This window comes from Lolium rigidum, chromosome 2, assembly GCF_022539505.1.
Source record: "Lolium rigidum isolate FL_2022 chromosome 2, APGP_CSIRO_Lrig_0.1, whole genome shotgun sequence".
In the NCBI taxonomy this organism is placed as follows: domain Eukaryota; kingdom Viridiplantae; phylum Streptophyta; class Magnoliopsida; order Poales; family Poaceae; genus Lolium; species Lolium rigidum.
Window position 1 is genome coordinate 156524095 of NC_061509.1, and position 19135 is coordinate 156543229.

Sequence of the window (19135 nt, forward strand, 5' to 3'; positions counted from 1 at the left end):
GGACGAGCGTTGGCTGCCGGCTGGCAACAGGCATGGGCGGCAGGGCAGGTGGCCAGCCGGCAGCGGGTGGCGCGAGAGGATGGCTCGAGGCAGAGGTTGAATAAAGGATGCAAAAAATGTAAAAGGCTCCAGGATGGAGAATATGCTATTTTAGAGGCTCCTTTTGCGGTGTCTGATCTGCGAGACGTTTTTTTAGCCCGCAAACAATGTTTGGGATGTCCTCCATACGCGTATTTGGAGTTTGCGATTCGTCGTATCTGCTAGAGATGCTCTAAGGTGGGCTAGTGGCTGCATAGAAACATGTTGGAATTTCTTTATATTAGCGATGTGGTATTATTCAGAAATAATAGAACACAACTACTAGCAGAAGACAATTTTGCACTAAGCGGAAAAAAATTTAACCCCCATGAAACAAGTCACGCGTATAGAGGGACAAAGTTTTAGACCAAGCAGAACAAACTTTTAACACGTGCAGGGAAAATATCATGAGTACATGAGGATTTTTTTTAGACCAAGCAAAACAAAATTTAAGCCCATGAGGAACAACTCACGACTAGTAGCGGAATATGATTTTGGACTAAGTAGAACAAAAAAATACTTTAGCATCATAGAACAAATCGCGTGTACGTGGGAACACAAATTCAGACCAAGCAGGGCATGAATTTAGCTACATGGATCAGGACTACATATGAACCAAAATATAGACCAAGCATAGCAAAATTTAAGCCAATGAGGAACAAGCCATGACTACTAGCGGAAGACAATTTTGGAGTAGGTGGAACAAACTAGTAGCCATCATAGGACAAATCAGGAGTACAAGAGAAATAAAATTTTAAACCAAGCAAAACAAATTTTTAACACATAAGGAACAAATCATGGCTACTGGTGGAATGTAAATTTATGAGAGGAGCGTGCTGGAGGAGATAGTTGACACAAAGGAAACATTGAAACATATTTTTGAAGCAAGTGGGACAACGAAAATAGTGCAAAAACAAAAGAAATACTGAATCAAAAACAAAGCATGGATGTAATGAACAAATTTACCATACCATGGAACAAATCAAACTCCGAAGAGGAACCACGTGTGGGCATTTTCCCCCGATTTTTTTTTTGAACAGGAGAGGCCCCGAAGGAGCTAGAGCTTTGTTGACATTTCAGCGGTGGCAGTACAACTTACATAAAGGGTCCCGATTTTTCTTTTTGAGAAAAGCATTTTCCCCACGATGGAGCTTTGAGCCTGTGTGAATTTGGGCCAAGTTTTGATTGTCAAAATGGCAGTATAATGTTTTAAAATAAAAAATGGCAGCAAATTATGGTTTTTTTTTCGAATTGCAGCAAATTATTGTTGAGACTCCGCCAGGCCCCTCTCGCTCATGAGCACCGGACCGCGATGGTGTAGGAGCAACATCCGACGTCTATGCATCGCTCGCCCGACAAGTAGCCAAGAGATACTCATCGAGACGGCGCGCGCGCCCGACTGCAACCGGACCAAAGCCGGAGCTCCGCACGCGGTTACAGTCGATCGAGGCCTCACCCATGCCTCTACTCGGCAGCTACGTCGCGACCATGCTAGTCCTCCTCCTCCACCTCCGCGCCGCACCGACGGCCACCGTCCACGCCGCGATCGGCACGTTCGTCTACGCCGGGTGCTCGCCGTCCAAGTACGAGCGCAACACCGCCTTCGAGAACAACCTCAACTCCCTCCTCACGTCCATCTCCTCCACCGCGTCCTCCGGCGCCACGTACAACAGCTTCACCGCCGGCGACGGCGGCGGTAGCGCCGCCACGGACAGCCAAGCAGCACAGGCAGCCTCCACCGCCTCCACCGCGTACGGCCTCTACCAGTGCCGCGGCGACCTGAGCCCCAGCGACTGCGCGGTGTGCGTGCAGGAAACTGCAGAGCGGCTCGGCGCCGTGTGCGCCAACTCGTACGCCGCGTCGCTGCAGGCCGACGGCTGCTACGTGCGGTACGGCGCCACCGACTTCGTCGGCCGCGCCGACAACACCGTCGCGTACCGCAAGTGCAGCTCCGGCGCCAGCGAGGACGCCGGGTTCCTCAAGAGCCGCGACGGCGTGCTCCGGCAGCTGCAGGCGCAGGCGGCGACGGGGTACAAGCTGGCCGCGTCAGGCACGGTGGAGGGGGTGGCGCAGTGCATCGGCGACATCAAGGCGCCCGACTGCGCCGCGTGCCTCGCCGAGGCGGTGCTGCAGCTCAAGAACGCGTGCGGCTCCGCGCTGGCCGCCGACGTGTACCTGGAGCAGTGCTACGTCAAGTACTGGGCGAACGGCCACGATTTCCGTTCTTCCCAAGGTATGTACGTACTCACGCTCTTCGTGAAACCATGCTAACTTGTCAAGCATTAGTAAATCATCATCAAATTTAACGTTGCCAATCAGATCTCAGCAAGTTCCTACGTTTCCTCACAAATAGAAATGTGAATAGGTTTACGCATGAAATGTGAATAGGTTTACGCATGTCTTAGTAGTAACATTCTTGTGTTGATTAGTGAAGCTTGAGGCGCACGAATTCGAATCTGAAACAAACGGATCCTAGATCATGTCCGACCTAGGGGTTGCCATGCCGCCAATCCACTAACTAGTGACATAAGTGAAGTGATATGGAAATGAGAATAGATTCCAAAGTTGATAAAGAGGACAAGCCGAATATATTCCAAATTAGCCTTTTTGTGGTGTACCAAGGAATGGTTTGGTTCGAACCCAACCTTAATGGTCTGATTACTGGTCAACATGCATTGCATGGATTAACGCCCATCCGTTCACTGAACCAGACAAACAGAGGCCACTAGTGATCTATTGAGCACTAATCATATATACTGATCAAATCTAAGTATCTAACTAGACCCGCATCCAGCCACACCACTCTACTGAATATATTCGCTACGAAAAAAGGAAGCACTTTGTTGGTGCTCAGCTCAATTTGATTTGCTTTGGTGACAGATTATTCCGGGGACGAGTTTGGGAGGACCGTGGCAATAATTGTCGGTATTTTGGCTGGGCTGGCACTCCTCGTCGTGTTCATCTCCTTCCTCGCCAAAGCATGTAAGCTCTCCAGATTATGTCGAGAATATTTCAGCATGCTTGGTTTTTCTCACCCAAGTCTAGAGATGAGGGGAAGAAAAGGTTAAGCATAAAGCATCCTAGTTAACCAAAGTTTTCAATGCAGGCTAGAAACGGAAGCTTGCTGTCCAGTTACAGTGTTACTGTTAGAGACGAGCTGAGATGATACTGGTGTTGCACAAGGAAACCCCAGCAGAAGGACGCATGCTGGCCGCACTCGAACTTGTTTAGGTTCACCGATCTACTAGGACTTGTCATAGAAGCACTGTTATTCAGTTTTCCCTAGTATTATTCTTTTGAAAGGAAATCTGATATGAAAACAGAACACAAGGACGATGCATAGAAGTCATCTGCTTTGTTTCTGTTCGTATGACATTTTTTTTCGAAATGGGGAATATGACCCCGGCTTCTGCATCATGATGATGCACACGGCCTTTTATTAATAGAGTATCATAACAAGGTTAATACAATTCAGGCATCGCCTAGGATTGATACAAGAATCAACCAGCGAAAGAAAACAAGAGAAAACGGACTACACTTCATTGTAACCGTCTAGTGTGACGCCAGCCAGCCTGGCACAAGATATCCTGAGCGACCATCTGGAGCCGTGTGCATCCAGTAGCCATAGCATCCCGCTGTCCTTCCGGTGACAGAAGAGCCCACAACTGGACCCAGTGTGACACCATATGGATAACCTGCAAAAAGTGAAAGGGAGGTTTCTTGTTAAAAATAATATCATTCCTTGTCCTCCAGATAGACCAACATAAGGCAGAGACCCCAATACGGATGAAAGCCTTTGATTGTCTATCAACTCCATGCAACCAATTACCAAACATATTGGTAATATTGGATGGAGGTGGGAGAGCAAAAGTAAAATTGATCGTACGCCAAAGAATTTTAGCTAAAGGACAAGTGATGAACAAATGCTCAATAGTCTCTTGTTCGCCACAAAAAACGCATTTTGTACAACCGTTCCATCTTCTTTTGGTTAAATTATCCTTAGTAAGTAAAACTTTATTGCTTAAGAACCACATAAAAAAAATTATCTTTAGGGGAACTTTAACTTTCCAAAGGTATTTTCGTAAGAAAGGGGTATGGTCATTCATGAGATCCTCATACATAGATTTCACGGTAAACACACCATTTGTTGTCAATTTCCAAACAAATTGATCTTTCTCATCAGATAAATTAATCCTCATAAGTTTCCTGCATAATTGTAACCATAGAGACCATTTATTTCCCAATAACAACCTTCTGAAACTGATATTCATGGGTGTTTGGGCTAACACATGAGCTACTGTTACATTCTTATGATGCACAATACTATATAAGGATGGATATTGTTGAGCTAATGGTGTATTTCCTAACCATGTATCTTCCCAAAAACGGATATGAGTGCCATTACCGATCTTAAAAAACCTCTCGTTAAAAAAATCCTCTTTAACCCTCATCAATCCCTTCCAAAAGGGAGAGTCTGTAGGTTTAGCTTGTACCTCTGATAGTGTCTTTTGTCTTAGGTATTTGTTGTGCAGCAGTTCTTGCCATACCCCATCCTCGCTAAGAAGTTTATAAAGCCACTTACTCAATAAACATCTATTTTTCAATTCAATGACCTCGATACCAAGACCCCCTTGATCCTTAGGTCTGCAAACGATATTCCACTTGGTGAGCCTATATTTTCTTTTGTTTTCCTCAGATTGCCAGAAGAAACGAGACCTATAAAAATCCAGTCTTTTCCTTACCCCAACGGGTATTTCTAGGAAAGACAACATGAACATCGGTAAGCTAGTTAACACTGAATTGATAAGGACTAGTCTGTCACCATAGGACAATAAACGGCCCTTCCAGCATCCCAATTTGCTCTCAAATCGGGTCTCCACTGGATACCAATCAGATATTCTAAGCTTTCTAAAGTGTATAGGAATACCTAAATATTTAAAAGGTAAGGACCCAGCGTCACATCCAAAGATCTGTTTATACTGGTCCACTTCCTCCTTTGCCTTCCCAAAACAAAAGATCTCGCTCTTATGGAAATTGATTTTAAGCCCGGATAACTCTTCGAAAAGGCATAGAATCAGTTTCATATTTACTGCTTTTTGTAAATCATGTTCCAGGAAAAGGATAGTGTCATCTGCGTACTGTAGGATAGAGATCCCCCCTTCAACAAGGTGAGGAATGAGTCCACCTACTTGACCGTCATTTTTTGCTCTCTCAATTAAGATAGCAAGCATGTCCGCCACAATATTAAATAGAATAGGTGACAAAGGATCACCTTGTCTCAGCCCTTTTTTAGTTTGGAAATAATGACCAATGTCATCATTTACCTTAACTCCTACACTACCCCCTTGGACAAATTGATTGATCATCCTACACCATTCAGGGGCAAACCCCTTCATCCTCAAAGTCTGTTGTAAAAATGACCATTTCACTTTATCGTATGCCTTTTCGAAATCAATCTTGAATAAAACCCCATCTAATTTCTTATTATGTAACTCATGAATAGTTTCATGTAGAATGACCACCCCTTCTAAAATATTTCTGCCAGGCATGAAAGCGGATTGAGTTGGTCTTATAACTCGTGGTGCAATTCCCGTAATCCGATTTGTACCAGCTTTGGTAAAGATTTTAAAACACACATTCAGAAGACATATAGGTCTATATTGTTGTATTTGCACTGCATCCTCTTTCTTTGGTAATAAAGTTATGACGCCGAAATTCAATTTGTAGAGAGGCAAATCCCCAATACTAAATTGATTGAACAGCGCCATCAAATCATCTTTTATTACTTCCCAAAATTTCTGATAAAACTCAGCTGGGAAGCCATCAGGTCCTGGCGCTTTGTTACCCTCCATCATAAAAAGTGCATCATGAACCTCCTCCTCAGAGAAAGAAGCAGTCAAGATCGCATTCTCGACAGTCGATATCTGAGGAATATCTTGCACCTCTTCCTCAACCAAGGAGATGTTATTAGATACCGGAGTCCCAAAAAGTTTTTTATAAAACTCCGTAATTTATACTTTCAAATTATCTTCCCCAACAATAGTTCCCTCCTGTTGTTCTAATTGAAAAATTTTCTTTCTCCTGTGCTTCCCATTTGCAATCAAATGAAAGTATCTCGTATTGCTCCCCCCTTCCTGTATATGCTTAACCTTAGCTCGCTGCGCCCACTTAGCCTCCTCCTCTCTTCGCAATCTATTCAGTTTCTCATTTGCATCTTTAAGCGATTCTCTCTCAACCGTCGACAAACTGTTTGATTCGGCCTTCAAATCTAACCCATCGATAATACCTATTAACCTATCCCTTTCTTTTTTATATTTCCCACTTTGGTTCTTTGCCCATCCTTTAAGGAATCTTCTTATATGCCTCAAATTATTCAACCATACATCCATTGGATTTAATCCCACTAGTATCGACTTCCACTCCTTTGCAATCATATCAAAGAATCCTTCTTGTCACAGCCAATGCAACTCAAAGGAGAACTTTGGTTTATTACCCAAGTGTGCTTTCACCCCTGAGTCGATAAGAATCGGAGTATGGTCAGATTCTGTTCGTATGACATAGAAGAAAGAAAGGTCTACTTGCTTGCACCGCCACGGTCAATACACACAGCAGCACAAGGACTATATATATATATATATCACAGCTAAACATGAGCACATTCTTGCGTAGTGTCTACCGCGTGTAGTTCCTGCGGCCAGAAGGTTATTTTCTGGGTATAGTGACACCCAATACAATACTACATACACACATTCACATTAACTTGTTTTTCTGCGAGCCACACATTCACAGGCCGAGAACGAGCAACATACCAACAGTACCTCAGCATATACCGATCAGGCGCTATACCCTTGGATCAACGGGCTCCATCTCGCGGAGTTCTGACCACCGCAAGTGCTGATGCTTGCTTCCTTCATTGTGGTGCCAGAAATACCACTGTTGCAAATGTTTGCAAATGCTCGCATGTGTTTCATGCCGTACTGACTGAGCGAACCGCAATGGGACTCGAAGATCCGTACCTGAAGAAGATCAAATCCTTACTATTGAGGAGGAGCTCTCAGAGCATGAATGCTATGATGTTGTACAGCAAGCGAGTTCGACTATGTAAGTGTACAGACAGGATTCTCCTACTTACCATTCTCTTGAGACAATCCCAGTCATCCACGAGTGGCTTGCCAGAAGGCCTGACAGCTTGAAGCACTGAAGGTCCATTCTCATATCCAAAGAGAAGCTTTCCAATAAAATCCATGCTGCTGTCAAGATGCTTCCTATGTCTTACTGTCTCGCTGATCTCCCTCAGAACATTCACCCTCTCTTTAGACTTCTCATGTAACATCTCATACTGAAATCAAAACAAGAAACCTTAAGTTAACATAGGTAAAGCATAGGCCAATACGAACACATATACTTAAAAAAATTGCAGAGACAAACCCCCTATGCATACTATCAGTTCCACTGACTCAATAAGTGTAACAAAAATGGAAATTTCGGCGTGAGCAAGAAATGCTTCAGTGTATAGTTGTATACAGTAACTTATATTCAGTATAGACACCCAAACGTAAAGGAACCTTCCTTCACACCCAAACGTATTGAATTAAAAAAAAAAAAGCGCATAAGGTGATGTTCCCTGACATTACGAATACAACTTTCGTTTAGAAATTTTAGTTGGTTGTACATGAGAGATGCTTTAATGTGCATGTACATGTTATGCTGCAGAAATTTCTTGCACAAGGAGTCAAGGACTAAGAATGTGACAAATAGGACCAATTTAAGACCCAGACACAATACAACTAATCTTCAATTTAGTCTTCTTTTTTTAAGGGAAATGCAGCATTACAGCTAACCATTTAGAGGAAAATGACTGAAAATACTGCATAGAACTAGAGCATACCCTTCTCCACATAAAAAGAAGATCTGCATCTCTTTGGTTGATTGCAGCCTTTGGGGTTTGCCAGAATAGCTTGTTTGTCATGTTGGCGTTTGCAGGATTGAAACCTTGATACAGGTAAAGCTTCTCATCCTTGAAGGTCTTGTCCCCATACTCCATAACATGAGAACCGGCGCCATAGCTGTTCAAGACTGAGGTACGCTTCTTTACCTGCCCACAAGGCCACAACAGTTTCAGTATCTTGAAATTACCAATATAAATGAGATTGGTAAATAGCAAAACAAGCCACACCTCTTCATACTGCTTCTTGATTGTCTCCTCCTTCAGGTTGTGATTCTCACTGTCAAATAACAGAGATGACCAAACACACAATTAAATCAGTACTGAATATACAAAGAATTCTTTAGCATACTTATACTTAACAAACATAAAACTATTCATTTATATTCAGAACATATGATTATAGCTGTTTACAATTTATGTAATATCGATTTCTGGTACTTCCAAAGAAAAGAGAGGGAGGTGAAGGCTTATTGTACAATCCTTCTTGAAGTACTGCACACCCGTGCATCAAAATGCAATTAGAAGAACTCATAACTCATGTGTCATATACTATTCTGCTAGTAGTCTGTTAATTAATTTTCGGCAAATTTAGGGTACCGGTTACGTACCTATCTTCCATCCATGCAACACTGTAGAGGTCACCTAAGCAGGTAATATACTCAGAAGGAGGTGATGGTTCCATTCCTGGGCAATATGTACCAAAGCTACTTTCTTCTGCATTAGATGCCGTTGTGACATAGATATTGAGGTCTGCAGGCAACAAACCCTCAAAGATACTACCACTTTCGCAAGCTTCCACATATATAACCTGCAAATTATAGAAATCCTTTCAGTCAAACAGGATAAGGCTCCCAGAAACAAGTAACTACCACCAGCCTTACCATTTTTGCATAAGTATTAGAAGCATGTTTCTCTTGCAAGACCTTAATGAAGTCATCAGCATAAAGATATGGCAGGTTGGGCATACCTGAAACTTGCAAATGTCACTAGACATGACAAATAGAATTAACTTATACAACGAAGCAGCATATATAATTTCCACATACCAAGAACTCCAGGTCCCCCATGATCTGAGTAGTAGATAAATATATGGTCATTTGGTTTGCTATCTATGACCTTCTTACTCCCTCCGGAGACTGCAGTTTTATTGCCCAGGAGAACTGCATATAGGTTTTGAGTGGTCACTTCGTCTCCGGTGTAATCCTGAAATCAGAAGGCAAGATATCTTTGTCAAACTTGGAGACAAAAGTAACATAAATGTCCTGTACTTCTGCTATACAAAGCCATCTGAAGCTTGAACAGGAAAGATAACTCCGCAATACATACAATGATCAAAGCTGCACCCTGATCCCCATTTTTTCTACATAAACATCAGTTTCTATTATCACAAATGAAACTAGGCTAGGACTATGCACATTCTTTTATTTAAAAGATAAACTAATGAAGCAGACAAATTAAATAGTGTAACCAGTAGGCTGAATGGGCAACAACCTACAACCAAGTATTTGCTTAACCCACATGGTTGTTTCCTGTGGACAGATTAGCCACCCTAAGAGCATCTCCAGCCACGTCCCCAAAGCATCCCCAAAGGGATTTGGGGCGCGCCGGACGAAAAAACGTTCCCAGCCGCGTTCCCCAAAGCCTCTTTTTATCCGGCGTGGCCCTATACGGTGTCCGGCGCCCCGAGCCCGTCCCCGCTACACAGGGGACCGCTCAGGGCACGCCGGACACAACAAAAAGCGAGGCGAGGAGTGGCGGGACCGATGCGTCATCGGCACATTGAAGTTTCACCTAACCGTCGCCTACCTCGCGACGGAAGTTATTGGCGCGCAACGATGGTGCAGTTCCCACAGAGGCACGGCAAAGCGTCTCGTCGCGCCTAGCTTTGCGTGCCGGCGTTAATGAGCGCCACCGCTCCCCCGCCTCCCTCCGGCCTATAAAAAGGGGCGCTCTCTCATCGTCTCTCACACACAAACTCTAGCGCCTCTTTCCCCAACCCTAGCCGCCACCATCTCAAGAGTCGACGCCATGGCTAGTAGAGGCAGAGGCCGGGTCGCTCGCGGCTGTGGTCGTGGTCGCTGCCACGGCAGAGCTGCACGCTCGTCGTCGCCTGCGACGTTGTCGTCTTCGTCGTCGAACCTGTAGGAGGAGGAGTAGGAGGTGATGTTCGAGTTCGTCGTCGTCCTCAAGGGTGACCCACTCGGCATCCGGAGGGCGGACAAGTTCGCTGACTTCGTCGCCGGCAACGAGCCGGCCTCACAGCATCTCCGGGAGGTTGCCGGTGGCCGGTGGAGGTGCTCTTCAACGGGCGCGGCAAGATGTACCTCCACACCGGTTGGGGGAAGTTCGCGCGCTACCACGACCACGACCTCGAAGCCGGCTGCATGCTCACATTCTCCCACCTTGGCGAGGGGGATATGAAAATAAAGGCTCGGGAAAGGTGGATTCGTTTAACGAGGGCCTGCCTCCCCTCAGATGAGACCCCGGCGGAGTTCCATTGGAGGACTCAAAACCCAAGAAAATGCATTCTAGGTCGATTTTATTTAGAACAATGGCATTGGATTTCTCGGTCATCCAGATTTCTTGGTCATCTTGATCGGATCGGTATTCTTTCTCACAGCCATACCTTAAGTAAAAGACTGACTCTTCTAGTTGAGTTGGTCCGACCGCTATGTATCAGATTGAGGAAAAATGATCTGGAAAAGCTAAATAGAAAGCCTTTTTCTTGCTTCGCTTACATGCTAGTTTGATTTTTCGGCTGCCGCCGGCACTACCATGGCCACACCGATGACTGAGTGTTGTTTCTTCGCAGCAAAAATAGGCACACATGTTTTTGGATGTTCTTCCTCTAAAGGACTAACAGGGCTATCATCTGGGAGTGCCTGGGAGTGTTCTTTCTTGGCAGCGAACACACGAAATCTGTGATACCAACACTAGTTAGGTTTCCTCATTTTCCAATGTTTTAATTTGTGTCAACCATGGTTCAAACTATGTATTAGTTTGTGGAAACCATGTTCCAAACTATGTCTTAGTTTGTGTAAACCATGTTCCAAATTATGTATTAGTTTGTGGAATGTTTCTTCTCTCTATTGAAATAAAAATGCAAAAAAAAAGAGTATTTTAATGTTTAAATGAGTTTGGGGGCAGCGTTTGGGGGGGACGCGGCTGGGGAGCGACATCCCCCAAACGCGGCACGAACGAAACACGTCCCCCAAACGCTCGATCCGGCGCCGTTTGGGGGACGCTTTGGGGGACGCGACTGGAGATGCTCTAATCGTTTGAAGTAGCTCACAGCTCGAACACAAACATAAATTTTGTTCAGTGCTGAGATTGAGTTATATAGACAGACACAATAGTTTATGTGAACCCACATCTACTATTGTCACAGTTCTTTAAGGAATTTATTCCATGTTGAGTTCTGAACTCTTGTCTGATGATTTTTTTAATCAAGGTAAATATAAAATTTCTATTCTCTTGACTTAATTTTATTATTAAACCTATACGAGTGAAGCAAAAAAAAAAAATAGCATGTGCATGGTTTGATGATTGCTGATCCAAATGTTCCCCCAAACAGGAAAGGATAATAGGAGAAGCTACCAGGCAATACCTTTGGAACACCAGCATAAACATTCTCGCCCTCTGGATGGTTGATGATAACCCCTGGCCTTGGGTTGAGTGGACTGTTGGCAACGTCATCATACATGAACACCACAATGTTTTCCTCTTTTAGCCCACCCTTACGCAATATCTGGTATGCATGACATATATCTGCCTGCAACGCACCACCGGTAAATCAACAGTTAAGCAAATGGTCCATGGCATATCTCCATGTTGACCGGGAGCCAAAACAAGATATATAAGCACATATGTACATGCGAAATATTCAATCACGCTTTAGTGTCAGTTAACATTAGTCATCAAAAGTTCAGGTATCCACCACTTACCTATTTCGTTAGATTAACTTAAGCATTAAAAGATGAATTGAAATTTGCAACAAATTTTACATCTCTTTGCCCACTTTGAATCAAGTTGCTATTTAACATTCATCTTCTAAGAACAACCACTAGTGCACGAGAACAAAAGTAGAAACGATAATCGCCATCTGGAGCTTGCTGACAAGCAGATAGCTACAGTTTGGATAGCAGAATGCCATTTAGACCCTGAGATGCCACTAATAGGAAATTATCACATAATTCTTCCACAGTTAAGCAAGCCTGGGAAAAGCCTTAAGAGTTGCAGAGTTCAACTCCCAACAACACCATGGTACCACTAACCCACAACCGTGTTTGTTTCAGAACTCGGGCCAGAAAGAAGAGCTAAGCTTTGAACTTGTGGACACCGATTAACCCATGACCCCCAAAATTGACCGTCCAAGACTCCAACTTTTCACGAACTCCAATCAACAAGAGCGACATCGTCAATTTTCAGAACCGCGCACGGACTCTTGCAAGGCACCATCCGCAACCGCCAGGCTTTGAGCACCACGATTGTTTCACGCCCATCCCGTTCCCCAGCCAATTCAACCTCCAGACGCAACGACAACATGCGGAAACGCACGCAGCGCCGACCCCGACGTGCCGCTCACCTGGTGCCTGTAGTTCCCGTAGCCGGAGGAGCCGGCGACGAGCACCGCCCACCTCGTCCCGACGGCGCCGTCCTCCGCCTCGTCGGTGGCGGGCTCCTCCTCGCCCGGCATCCGGATCACCGTCTCCCACCTCCCCTTCGAGGCGTCGGCCGCCGCCGCCGCCGCGCATGCGCACAGCGCCAGGAGCAACGCGAGGCACCGCCGCAACGCCGCCATTCCTCTCCTCGCAGGCGAAGTCACAGTGGCTCTACTACGGTGTGTGGGCGGTTGCTGGGAGCCCGGGAGAGCCGGAAGGTGCTGGCGAGGAGAGCGGCGCGGGAGCGGGGGTATGTAGGCGCCGCGCCGCGCCATGCCGCCATGCAGGGCCGGCAGCCTGGGGAGAGGACGCGTGGGGCGTGAGGTGGCGGTGCGGCGGTGCGGTGCGGCTCGTCGCGTTGCGGCGGCGTTCGTTGGCTGCCGGTCGACAAGTCCCGAAGCAACGGACTGGTGGCCCACTTTGAGCCCAGCCAGCTACACGGGCCGTGCAACGTGCATACCAGTTCTCTTTAGCGAAGCCTGGCCTATCCAGGCAAGAAGGCCTGCCTGGTATACCCATCAGAAGAAGCCCATATAGCATCTCCAGCAGGGCATCTAAAACGGGATCCTGTTTTGGTCCATTTAGATCAGCTCGTGGATAGATTCGTGGTGGCTTTCCGGTTTGCCAGGCTAGTGCGTCCAGGGGCACGGTCCATTATGTCCACACTAGCGAGGTTTGGACGGTTAGTCATTGCCATTTAAATTTAGTCATATTTTACCATAAAATGATAAATACTGTTCATAAATATAAAAATAGTCCACAATCACACAACCAAGTTTACAAACAAGAAAATTTAAATCAAATATGAAATGAGACTATTCATGTTGGTTTCTCACATGATTTCACATGTGCTCAATCAAATCGGCTTGAAGGCCGTCATGGGTGGTTCAGTCCCGCAACGAATTATGCATATGCAAAAAGTATTTCCATGATGCTGCCCTAGGTTGTGGCTCAACCAACTCACCCTCAAAATTCCCAGTCACCATCATATATATTATCATCTCGCTCATCATGAACGATCATGTTGTGCCTGATAACACATGTTGTCATCACCTCCCACATTCTCTCGACGCTCCAGGTTCTAGCACGGTGCCGCAGGCTCTTGCTCTTTTGCAAACATCTTGCATTTTTCATCTTTAGGGTTACGGATTGTCTTCACAAAGGTTGCCCGGGAAGGGTAGATGCCATCAACTAAATAATAGCTCTTGTCATAAGAATGACCATTGATCTCGTAGGCAACCTCGAGGAGCATTGCCTTCTGCAAGCCTAGCAAACACTAGTGAGCATTGGAGAACGTTGATATTATTGTTGGATCCTGTCATGTCAAACAAGGAGTGCCAAATCAATACATCTTGGCAGCCTCCAATATTACCGTGCACCCCTTAGAAGGCCCGTTGAACTGGCTAGGCCAACCAAATGGTTAGTCCTTCCACTAGCACTGCATGCAATCTATGTTGCCCAGCATTCTAGTAACCCCCTCTTTTCGTTGATGAACAAGAGGCGGGCAGTGTCTTCGGTGGCCGGCTCTCTCAGATAAACTTCACCAAACACTGACATGGGTACACCATATTGGGTACTCGATATTGCTATCCCTTGTACGAATCCAGGAAGGAGTCTATAAGACCCATGGATTCCAGAAGAAGTCGAACCAAGAACCTAGATAGAATAGGCAAATATTAGCCCACGTCGGGTAAACCGACATGTAATATGTAACCGACCCAAAATTGGATTCTAAGACATAGCCCACTATATAAGGGATAGGAGGAGCCACCCGGGGGAGGATCAGGAATCTTTGTCATACAATACACCATTGTAAACCCTAGATTTAATACAATCTCGGTGACTTTGCCTCTAGTCAATATACGTCGGATACCTCGTTTGTCTGACAAGTCGAAAAAACCACCATCGTTCTCTTTTCCCTGAAACCCAAGTCCTTACTTACGGGAATTGCCAACGTTAATCCTCGTTAATTGGCGCCGTTTATGGGAAATCTAGGCGCTGGAAACATGGATTCAACGAATCCTTCACCAAGAAGCAACTCGATGACTTCTCGTAGCTAGGTCACTGACACTGAAGGTGGATCAGACCTAGCCAGAGGCACGCTCCTTCTTCGACGCCGCATCACCTGGCCGCCGCGCTTTGGAGGAAGGTGTGGTGGATGGAAAGAGAGAAGAACAGATGGAGCTTTCGTAAGCAAAGAACTACAGCGTGAAGAGAGAGTTGAGCGCGAGGTTGAATATCAAAGCAACGGCAGATGGGCAAAATGACTAGGGCACAGTAAAAACTCGTCCTTTTAACATCGCAGTGGACAAAGGAGAACCGTCCAATTGGAAGGGGTAGTTGATGGCTCCCAAGTGCAGAAGATCAATTGTAGTACTTTTCAATAAGAAAGGTTGTCGAACCCACGAGGAGCTGAAGGTATTGGCTAGTAAGTCTGGCAAGTAAAACTATAAAAGGGTGCAATAGTTTTGGTGCTTGAGTGTGTAGTTTGCAATAAAGTAAAGTGCAAGAAGTAAATATCAATAAGTAAATGCTCTCAATGAGAGAAAGTCCAATCCTCTATGCAGCAAGAGGACAAACTCAAGTGCGTGTGTGTGAACTTACATGTGAAAAACGTTCCCAAGGGCGGCATGGATTTACTTAGCATTTTGATTTCTAAACAACATGGTTAATATCTTGTCAAGTTTCATTCCCTTAGGGCGAAGTCTAAATTAGGTGCAGCCATAGATATGAGAAAATACACCCCTTATGATGGGTCATAGAGCCATTTTCATGAGAAAGTATAGGAATCATTAAGACATAAATGTCCCACCATGGTAGTTAGTTCATTTGTCCCCGACATAAACCCCTCTAATGCAACTCAAAGTATTGGAAGACGGTTTCTGTCATTCCATCCCTTCCAAACATCATCGTTACATCAAAGTGCGACCACCGTGATCTCATAAAGATGAAGTAATATGCAGTCGAAGTTCGCATAAAATCATCATAGAACAACATAAAGAACAAAAACTTGACCAAATACTTATAGCATCTTATATGGAAATCATAGCCAATTCATCTTATGCCCTCAGGAGCATGGGGATATACTCACAAGTGACAAACATGGTATGGATCGAAGTCATATGCATTACAACACAATCTGAAAATATAATATCTCCACCAAATAAAGTCAAGTTGCCAATCACAATCATGCAAATAGCACTTAAACAATATGGGAAGTTCAATTAATCACAAACTATGAGGGGGTGAAGTGGATCTTTGTAAGGGTATTTTACCCTTATCCATTATTTTGGTAACAATGACACCGTGCTAGAGTATTTGGCCTAATACATGTTTGTAAGGATAATCTCAGGTATTAGCCAAAGAGGCATAAATGGTGTATCAAAGGAACAAGAAGGCTAAAGGAGACCCCCCCCACTTCGACAACAATCAAAAAGGGATCTACAGCAGGAATCCGGTCACAGGCCCGGTTGGACCGGACCGTGCGCCGACTGGCTCCGGCCGGGCGCTCCGGCGCCGACCGGCTCCTGCGCTGATGCCAACCGGGCGACCTACTGGGAGACACGAAGTGCCCCCCGGTCAAGGTCCGGTCGGCCGCCCGGTTTGGACCGGCGGGTCCGGTCCCTGGTCCGGTCCGACCGGCCCCTGCGCCGGGCTATCCGGTCTGTGGTCCGGTTGATCGGAAACCTCGGGAGAAAGCTGATGTGTCAAGTGAGCAACGGCCATATTTCAAGTGACACTATAAATAGCCCTTCTCCTACCTCTGAAAAGTTAGGCACTACACTACAAGTTGTTCTTGAGCTCTCTCTCTCTCATACTCCATTGCTAGAAACACCAAAAGTCTCAGATCTCCCTCCTCCTCCACCCAAACTCAAATCCCTCCGGGGAATCAATAGAGGAGGACCCGATCTACTGTTCTACCAAGCCAAATCTCATTCCCCCTTGTATTCATCAAGAAGCTTGCTCTCTAGGGTTCCTTGGAAACCCTAGGTGGGCAAGAGTGGTCCGGAAGCATCCGGGCTGTGGATTTGCTCCGGACAAGATTGCGAAGGTTTGGAGGCTACCTCAAAGTCTACCACAAGTGAGTGAGCTACTCCTTCGTGGGATAGGCTCCGGAGAATAGGGTGAGCCTTCGTGGCGTGGGGAATCCTTCGTGGGACCTCCACCCCTCCAAACGTGACGTACCTTCTTGCAAAGGAAGGGAACACGGGAATACATCCTCGTCTCTGCGTGCTATTGGTTATCTCTTACCGAACTCCTTACTTGTGATTTAGCTGCCTGTGAGAGCCTTCGTGCTCGAGTTAGTTGTATCCTCATATAGGTTGTTTCACTTAGTTTGCATTAGGCTCACCTTTATATTCCGCAAAGCCTAATATTGCAAAGAAAGAATTAAAATATGTAGAAACCTATTCACCCCCCCCCCTCTAGGTTTACCATCTCTATACTTTCAATTGGTATCAGAGCCTGGACTCTTATTAAGGGCTTCACCGCCTTAAGAGTGAGATGGATAAAATCTTCGAGGGTCTAGATGAAGACTCTAACCTTTCGGTTAAAGAGATGAAATCTAGATTCTTGGCATATGATGCCGAGAAGAAGAAAAAGGAGGATGACCTACAAAGCCAAATGGCAGAGATGTCTGCCATGCTTAGGAACTTGACTAGTGGACCTCCTAGTGCGGCTTCGGCCTCTCTAGGGAATTTCCATGAAGTTAACCATGACTATCCCAAAAACACTTCACCCATGCCTCATATAAACCATAGTGGGAATGTTCCCCATTTTGATGGAACTCACTTTCCTTTTTGGAAATCTGCTATGGAATCTCATATTCGCAGCTGCAGTGTGGAGCTATGGGAGATCATTGTTCATGGATACCGGGAGCCACATGATCCAGTTCGGTTGACCTCCACCGAATTCTACAACCGTCAACTCAATGCCTCCGCACGTGACAAGATAAGAAGTGGCATCAACCGCAAGCTCCTTGATCAAGTCAATGACATTGACTCTGCTAAAGAGTTGTGGGATCGAATCGTAGTACTCCAAGAGGGAACCGATTTGATCCAATCAGCTCTTTATGAGACCGCAAAGTAAGAGGCCCACCAGTTCATGATTCGAGAAGGAGAATCCGTGGCCGATGCCTATGCAAGGCTTGGTGCTCTTAGAGTAAGGGTCAAGGGACTTGGTGTTGAGAAGTACAATGACGGCTTCGAGATGAATGAAGCATTCATAAAGTCCAAGGTCATTGCTATGATTGTTGTCAAGAAATAAGACACCAATCTTGCACTCAACTTGCAAATCATGACCAAGAGTGCTGATCTGAACTCCGATGATCTAGTCTCATATGTGGCCGCCAATGAAAACATGGCCAAGGCGGGAAAAAAGGCTCATGGCAATGAACCGTGTTGATGAAGCCTCACACAACCATGAAGCGTCACACAACCTTTCTCTCAAAGCTAGAGCTGACCATGGAAGAGAAGAAGACTATGAAATTGAAGAAGATGAAGAGATGACTTCAACTAGTGACATTGTTACCGACTTTGCTTTCTTTGCCAAGAAGTACAAGGGAAAGCTTCCAATGCTCTTCAATGACAAGAAGAAGAAGAGAACTTGCTACAACTGTGATGAAGATAGCCACTTTGCAAATGAGTGCCCTTATGAGAAAAGGGTAGACAAGCCAAAGTTCATCAAAGGGGTCAAGCCAAGATTGAAGCCAAACCCAATCAACGATCGATACAAGAAGAACAAGGGAAGAGCTTTTGTTGGAGCCGAGTACTTGTCCGATGAAGAAGAGGAAGATGAGGAGAAGGAGGCCGGAGTGGCCGGTTTGGCTTTCTCTAAGACCGGGTCACTCTTCACATATGACTACTCCAAGGATTACTCCACGGAGAATGATGTTGGTTCTTCCTTCATGGCAAGAACAACTCAAGATGATGACTCTGATGACTCTCCCTCCTCTAAAATCATTGGCTCTTGTTTTATGGCAAGAGAAACCAAGGTAATGGAATCCCCACCTTCTTTATCTAGTGTTCTTGATGATGAAACTGAAAATCAAGAAGAATTAATTGTGCTTAAGGAACTTTACAATGTTAGATGCACCCTTCGTGGTGAAGCTCTTGTCAAGTTTGATTTCTTGATGGACTCTCTCAAAGAAAAGGATGAGTCCATTGAGGAATTAGAATATCAATTGGATGAAAAAGAACGGAGATTCAATCTCCTAAGACAAGAGCTAAAAACCGAAAGGTGCATATCTCAAGGCCTTAAGCAACAAATTGAAACTTATGAACTTGATAAAGTTAAGGACCTAGAAACTATTGATAGGGCTCAATCATTGACTCAAGAGCTCAATGCCTCAAAGGAGGAGCTTGAAGTTGCTCATGCTTCTCTCACTAGGGATCTTGACCACCTTGAAAGAGCTAACAAGCTTGTTAAGGATGAGTGATGACCCACAAGT

At 45.3% G+C, this 19135-nt stretch overlaps 2 protein-coding genes across 2 annotated transcripts; one reads left to right on the forward strand and one right to left on the reverse strand.

Moving 5' to 3' along the window:
* The first annotated feature begins 1536 nt into the window (after positions 1 to 1536).
* LOC124690247 (plasmodesmata-located protein 8-like) lies at positions 1537 to 3440 on the forward strand. Its single transcript, XM_047223657.1, has 4 exons — positions 1537 to 1774; positions 1811 to 2311; positions 2959 to 3060; positions 3185 to 3440. The coding sequence occupies exons 1-4, from the start codon at positions 1537 to 1539 to the stop codon at positions 3187 to 3189; spliced, it is 846 nt and encodes a 281-aa protein (XP_047079613.1). The 3' UTR covers positions 3190 to 3440.
* A 3471-nt stretch (positions 3441 to 6911) lies between these two features.
* On the reverse strand, positions 6912 to 12827 carry LOC124687529 (vacuolar-processing enzyme beta-isozyme 1-like). The gene is made up of 9 exons (XM_047221305.1): positions 12612 to 12827; positions 11634 to 11798; positions 9073 to 9229; positions 8908 to 8993; positions 8635 to 8834; positions 8255 to 8303; positions 7967 to 8173; positions 7211 to 7417; positions 6912 to 7094 (listed from the first exon to the last, which is right to left on the reverse strand). The coding sequence occupies exons 1-9, from the start codon at positions 12825 to 12827 to the stop codon at positions 6912 to 6914; spliced, it is 1470 nt and encodes a 489-aa protein (XP_047077261.1).
* Between the last annotated feature and the right edge of the window lie 6308 nt (positions 12828 to 19135).

Coding starts and splice junctions, on each gene's coding strand:
- LOC124690247 (XM_047223657.1), top strand. CDS start 1,537: ATGCCTCTACTCGGCAGCTACGTCGCGACCATGCTAGTCCTCCTCCTC. Junction 1,775..1,810: donor CACCGCCGGCGACGGCGGCG/GTAGCGCCGCCA, acceptor CAGCACAGGCAG/CCTCCACCGCCTCCACCGCG. Junction 2,312..2,958: donor CGATTTCCGTTCTTCCCAAG/GTATGTACGTAC, acceptor CTTTGGTGACAG/ATTATTCCGGGGACGAGTTT.
- LOC124687529 (XM_047221305.1), bottom strand. CDS start 12,827: ATGGCGGCGTTGCGGCGGTGCCTCGCGTTGCTCCTGGCGCTGTGCGCA. Junction 9,230..11,633: donor TTTATGCTGGTGTTCCAAAG/GTATTGCCTGGT, acceptor TTCTGATTTCAG/GATTACACCGGAGACGAAGT. Junction 8,994..9,072: donor TGGGGGACCTGGAGTTCTTG/GTATGTGGAAAT, acceptor TGCAAGTTTCAG/GTATGCCCAACCTGCCATAT.